Source organism: Pseudonaja textilis, chromosome 1, assembly GCF_049901715.1.
Source record: "Pseudonaja textilis isolate UNSWEBS1 chromosome 1, rPseTex1.2, whole genome shotgun sequence".
NCBI classification, from domain to species: domain Eukaryota; kingdom Metazoa; phylum Chordata; class Lepidosauria; order Squamata; family Elapidae; genus Pseudonaja; species Pseudonaja textilis.
This window is the reverse complement of record NC_141990.1, coordinates 173,572,885-173,579,481: the sequence shown is the minus strand read 5'-3', so window position 1 is coordinate 173,579,481 and position 6,597 is coordinate 173,572,885. Positions and strand designations below refer to the sequence as shown.

At 33.8% G+C, this 6,597-nt stretch overlaps 1 protein-coding gene across 9 annotated transcripts in view; it reads right to left on the bottom strand.

Annotated features, from left to right (window-relative positions):
- Positions 1-1,789: 1,789 nt before the first annotated feature.
- The window catches only part of ANKRD44 (ankyrin repeat domain 44), a 155,066-nt gene continuing 150,258 nt past the window's right edge, over positions 1,790-6,597 (bottom strand). For 5 of the 9 annotated variants that reach the window (XM_087919757.1, XM_087919761.1, XM_087919756.1 and 2 more), the window contains one exon: positions 4,579-6,345. In XM_087919757.1, coding sequence (XP_087775883.1) covers positions 6,077-6,345 — 269 coding nt within the window. In that variant the 3' untranslated portion in view covers positions 4,579-6,076. Of the gene's footprint in view, positions 6,346-6,597 lie in introns of all 9 variants that reach the window. The other 4 variants (XM_087919766.1, XM_087919762.1, XM_087919764.1 and 1 more) reach the window with 4 other exon arrangements.

Below are 6,597 nucleotides of genomic sequence, written 5' to 3'. Positions count from 1 at the left end.
AAATATCCATTTTTAAAACCACATAATTTAACACATTGGTTAATTCAAATTCAGTACACATTTTTAAAAAAATTAGCAACAAACCATTCAACAATATTTCATACTGTTTATTACAAATATTTCATACAAAATGTAACACTGGCACCAGATTCATGACACCATGGTTTGTAAAGATATATTGCACATGCTAAAAGCATAAAATATACAGACAAAACTACAAAAAATTAGATATTGGCTTTTTAAAATGTATGTCACTGCATTACAAACACAGATAGCTGCATTTAATACACACTCAAGATTGTCACCATTTTAAAACATCCTTCCCAATAACACTGACTTAAGGTTTGCCTTGTGTAATAAGAAAATGTATAAATCCCTATACAAATTTAGCATATTAATTTTATGTCAACACAAATATTTTTTTAAAAAAGACAAAGCCATAAAGTTTTGAAACAAAAACATATAGGTATTATATTGCTTCAGTATGACTCAAATGAAGGAAAGACATGTTCACAATAGATATCCAGCATACACAAATATAAAAAGGCACTCTAAAAGTTTCTTACATTATGAAACTCAGGTGCATTATCAAGTTTCTAAACAGAGAAGACAAGAAATTGAATTTACTCGATTCATAGTTAAATACAAAGATTTTCTATAATAGTACCAAAACACAACATGGTGCCCTTTTAGTAGTGATACAGATATCCCCTGAGCTAGTTTATCTTAACACTTGAAACAATACAGATCAGCAAGGGGTAAGTGCCATGCATTGTAACCTGGCAGCTGAAGTTTCACATGAATGGAATACAAGCTGCTAACACAGAACCATAACTATAGAGAGGTGCATGCGTTATTACTCACCTTCTAGATCATGCTTCTCAATCTTTTATCAAATCAACACCACTGATGTCAGTAGAATAGAGTGCTTAGTTTTTGACAAAAGCTAATCAAACAAAACAGGCCATAAACTGACATTTATTACTATAGTTAAAATACAGTACCTTATCTGCTATTAAACCGTATTGCCATTTAGATAAAGCGATTAGAATGGAATCCATACTCCAGTGACACGAATTGCAAATTTCCCATTTTAATTATGGTTTTATTACTCTTTTATATGAAAATAATACACATAAAAGAGATAAGTAAGCATATATTTGGAGAAGATAGCACTACAAATGAATATAGGTCTCTTCAGAAACAAATTCTTTTAAGTTAAAAAGATTGTATAGCCAGGGATTTTAGCCCTATTGTCTTTTCAAGACAGTAGGCTGGGATTGTTGATAGGACAGAAACACATAATGTAGTCTGAACTCAGGAACTCAGAACTATATCCTATTACATTTCTACATAGCTGTGCAGAGGATTTTACTATAACATGTTGAAAAAATGTATTTATACTATCACTGTCACTATCAAATCATTTGGGTGAGAAGATTATTATACTGTGAATGACTCCAATGCTGTAAAAGATTTCTGTTTGGTGGACTGTTCTTTGACCTCTGTTCCCCAAATTTGCTCTCCCCCTACCCTCCTGGCATTTTGTGGATGGTACAGTGGTGTGTGTGTGTATTTCATGGTGACTAGTTTGATATGATCAGCCAAGAAAAAGGAAGAAGAAAATGAGAAGTTTTTACTTAATTCTACATGGAAACATTTTGTTACAAGTGATGTTTAATAATATTTAGTAATGTTCTAGAAATAAAACATTACAGTACTAAGAAAGAAAACATAGGTTTGTAAGTGTTGTTTGATTTCCCTGATTGTTTGGTGATCTTTTTTTTTTGGTGGTCATTCTCTTTATTTCATGTCTTCCTTCATAGCTATACCATTATAACCAAATACATTGTTTTTTTAAAAAAACACACACAACAACAAGCTATTGTTAATAGATGATAAGTAGGCTGCAGATGACTCACAACTATGAAGGCATCTCCAAGCAATCACTGTTGCTGTTCTATAAATTCGGGCATCAACCTGTTATAGTCCTGACTTCAGCTGCTGGAAACTCCTCATGAGTTGATTAATTTTCTTTCTAATGAACCAACAGGGAAGTACTAGAAATGACTTTCAAATTATGCCCCAGCCCCTCAATTTCCTTCTATACTTTCCTTTTCTAGAAAAGCAGAAAAAGAGAAAAAAAAGAGACAATGAAAAAACATGAACAAGAATGCAAGGCAGATTTCTACAACACTGAAGCCTGGCAAAAGGACGTGATATGATAGTGCTATGGCAGCTTAGCAGTTATGGGAAAATGTGAGGTGAGAGTTCCCATCAACCAGAAAACAGCATGTCCCCAAGCTCTAATGTGAAAAGTAGAAAATTAGAGAATCCTCTGGGGATACAGCTGAACTCTGCTACCTAATAAAGATCATAATGTGAAATTATAGATTTTTCCAATGCAGGTGTGGCATGAAACCTCATGTGAAAATTTTTTAGATTCTTCTATACCAGAATTTATTAAAGTGTGATCTTAGGACCCTTGGGGAGGTCCCCTCTGTAAGAAAGATTTTAACAAGCAGAAATTACTCAGCCTTTTCCTCTTAAAGCACATTTAAAACATACAGTAATCTTCTACTTCCTGCGTACAATTGGGTTTCTATGCTCTATAAAATGAAGGTACTCTAATTATTGGCTCATTAATGAAGTTTGTGACTTCATATCCAAGTGAAATTTTTGCTGAACAGTCAAGAAAACAAAGTAACCTTTCTACATTTTTCCCACTCTTTCATTTTCTTTTCCTTTTTCAAAAATCAGCTGTAAAACTACTGTTTATAAATGATTAAGATCTTTATGCTGGGAAGCACCTATAGTTTCACTACAAAACTTTAATTGTAAGTTTTAAGGAACGTCCAGTAGTCCTCAGAATTTAACCAACACCTTAAAACCCACAACAGGATTTCACATCCTCTGTATTTATTAGGAATCAAGGCAATAACTAGTGTGGGCCTTTCACATTATAGTTCCTAGTCAACGTACAAATATCATTAAAAAATACATATATGCTAATATTGCAATTTCAAAATGTATGCATAAATATTGCCTTTTTCTTAAAAACTCATAATTACCATTTTGTATTTTAGAGGTCTGTAACAATTTATACACACTTGCATTCTTAAGAAAAATAGTCTCTTTTTATTTCATCATTGCTACAGAATGCAAATTGTAGTATGAAAAACTTATCTAAGACCTGATTGAAAGTGTGTGTCATGATGGAGAATTTAGTTAATCATCATAGATCAAATTGAAAACAATTGGGAAATATTTTATTATTCTAAATCAGGGGTATCAAACTTGTGTCATCATGTCGTCATGTGACATGACCCCTTTCGCTAAAACGGGTGGCCATGGCCAGCATATGACCCATTCAGCCCATGGGCCGTGAGTTTGACACCCCTGCCCTAAATAATTCAAATAAAACTTGGGATAGTAAATGTTTCTAGAATAGAAGTGCATAAGTTTGTGCTTATTTATATTGTGAGAGAAAATTTAATTTCTGATATGTTAATCAATAGTTGGGACAAAAAAATCAGTCATGTGGCAGAAAGATCAATTGATTTATGGGAGCATTTCTGATCCTAGTTTTTCTTTTGGTGGGGGTTGGGAAAAAAATGGCAGATATATCTGTCAAAAAGCAGTATCTTGCTGGGAAGTTTTTCAATAGGTTGACCCCCACTGGCTGGGGGTTGGAAAAAAGAAGCAATTGAGAGTTTCAGTCAGTTTTGGTGATACCTTTTCATCTCAGGCATTTTTGTGTTTGAGTGGTAACTACAAAATGGCTGAAATCGGAGGAACACTGTCACCTGTCTGAGAATAAAGAGTCTCCTACGAGGATTACATTTTAGATGTGTGCAAATTGATTTTGAATTTGTAGCACTTCTTCAAATACAGTACAGCAACAAAACAGTTTCAGTGAAATCAGAACAATATTGTGCAGAAACAGCTGTTTCAAATTTGAAATATTTTGTAATTTCCATTACAATGCAAGATGTATAGCCCAGAATGAACAATTTGACTTAGATGAAGGTGCAGATTCAAGATGGAAACTTTTCCCGGAAAATCTTGTTTATAGAAGCAAAGTGAAACTTTGTTACATTTCACTGATCATCCAAGAATAAATTCATATATTCTGCCTCTAACATACTTCGATACATAGCAATGAGTGGTTATGTTAAATTATTTCAAATATCTCTGTAGAATAGATAACAAAGCAGTAAACAGTCTACTACTTCTGTTTCAGGGTTTTTTTTTTAAAGTATTTTGCTTCCATAAACGAGGAAGGACACTTTCCTCTTGATTCCACAATTCTCCTGTTGAACCACCACTCCTTTAAAGACTAAATCACACATTTTTTCCTCTATATGTTCCCCTCTGCTCTGCCAACAAATATTATGCAATATACTCCTCCACTGCGTTTTACAAAATATGCATGAAGCTATTTCCACTGGCTGCATAAGAGCTGAAAATGATAACTAAGTGCATTTGTTCCATCAAACTCAGCATACTCAATTTGTTTAAATTCATAGCTAATAACACATTATAGAATTAAGAAGGAGGACAAACCATGGTCAATTTTTCTGGGCACTTGTTTCATTTCAAATAAATATAAACACATTTAACATTACAAATACGAACACTAATCTGGAAAAATAAACTGTGATCAACACATCATCATCATTGGTTACAAATGTCAAAGTATCTACTAGAAATAACCCAAGACTCTTAATTACAGAAAACACTATCTGTGCATTGGTGATTAGAAAAGTTACTTGATTTTTTTCCCCCTTGCATTATTAAAAAAATAATAAAGTCTTCTGAAGCCTTTTGGTCCTCATGGTATAGCTGGTTAGTTCTTTATATTTTAAGAGTCTCACTCTTCTTTCTGTACACCTTTCTCAGGCGAGGAAAAGGGTCCGTTTGACCTAGAAGCTTTGGCAGAAGGAGTAGATATTCATAACGCAAATGTTTAAAAAGTAAATTGATGCCAGCAGGACTGTTTAGTACAACCCAGTTCCCTTCTGTATGATTACTTAACTTTTCCACTTTATGTTTTGGTTTTGTCTCCTGTTTGCATCTTAGCACAGCAATGGTAAATATGGACTGTAATCTATCTCGTTGCATACTTTTCAAAAAAAAGTCAGACAATACTTATGATAAAAATCACATTACACATAAAGATAACAAAAAGTCAATTCAAATGAGCAGGGTGAAACATTTAGGTGCGTTAGGCATTATATTTAGAACTGATTTTTCCTAAAACAGATAATTGCTGGACAGCACAAGTAAGACAAGTTCCCAAGGATCCCTACTTGGAGAGTGCAAATAAATCATGCATGCTTGTGCTGAATGGTAACAAAAATAAGGCAAATCTCATCTGCCTTTACAATAATCTCTTTGCAGCAGCTGCAGGTGGGTATGTTATGACCGAGGCAAACAAGATTTGATCCTAATGATTTTAAATTGCAAATGGAAGCAGCAAATACCTATTGTTTTAAAACACCTATTGGGTATAACTCTGATGAATTTAGAAGTCTGAATTACCACAGAAAATGGTGATGTTGGCAGTATTTGTTCAAACTCAAATCAAAATTTGTGGCTTTACCTTTGGTTTTTATAACAAAGATACCTAAAAATGAAGACTATATATCTATACAAGAGATACTAGAGATGGGAAGGTCTTCTGACAAACCAGAAACACCCTACTTGAAAAATGACTTTATATCAGTAATTTAATATAGCTAACATATTAATATAGATATAACAGTTCCCTGTTTACTTGTGCTGTCAAAACAGAAAAAGGCAGCTTCTTCTTTCTGCATATAATAGGAGGTAGAGACTTCCAGAGGAGCCCTTAGAATTTATGGAAAGCACAGTAGTGCTGGAAGCAAAACATTAACTAGAGTGCATTTTTAAAAAAATTGTTAAATTTTCTAAAAGGCTCTATTTAATTGCAAATTTTACTCTTTGCTGTTCTCATTCATAAATGAAGGTGAGGTGAAATTCAGATGTTTCTAAAGAAAATTTCAGATTAAATGCAAATGCAATCAAGAAAGGGGCACTGAACGTTAAAAAGTCAAAATGTTTCAGAATCAGAATCATTGTCATTGTATCCATTTTCTGCTCCTTCATCATTCATTAAAGTTTTACTATATGAGTTAAGAGTGTTGCTCATATTGGAGCTATTGCAGAGAAGAGTCCTGCTCAAATGGTCTTTTTTAAAAGAAATGAAGTTGAGCGGCGTCATTGTACTGGAAGGAGAAAAAGGCATCATGGTAGCCAAAATGAGTGCCAGGCAGTCAGCCACGTCTTTGTTAGGAGCGCAAGCCAGGGCTGGTGTATGACCTGGGCACAAATGCAGACAAAGCCATGGTTAGTACTAAGGGAACTAGGAAAAGATCTGAGCATTCCTTGGATACATCTCCAGATGAGCTCATAGCTAGGAGATGTATGTTTAGTCACCATCACAGCAGACAAAGCCAGGGTTATTTTAAAATTAGACATGCTGGGAAGGTACATAATTCACAAAGTGGTTCTCATAACAAGCACTATTTAATAAAAAGCAAAAGGCAACTTAAATTCTCCACAAAATGAAAT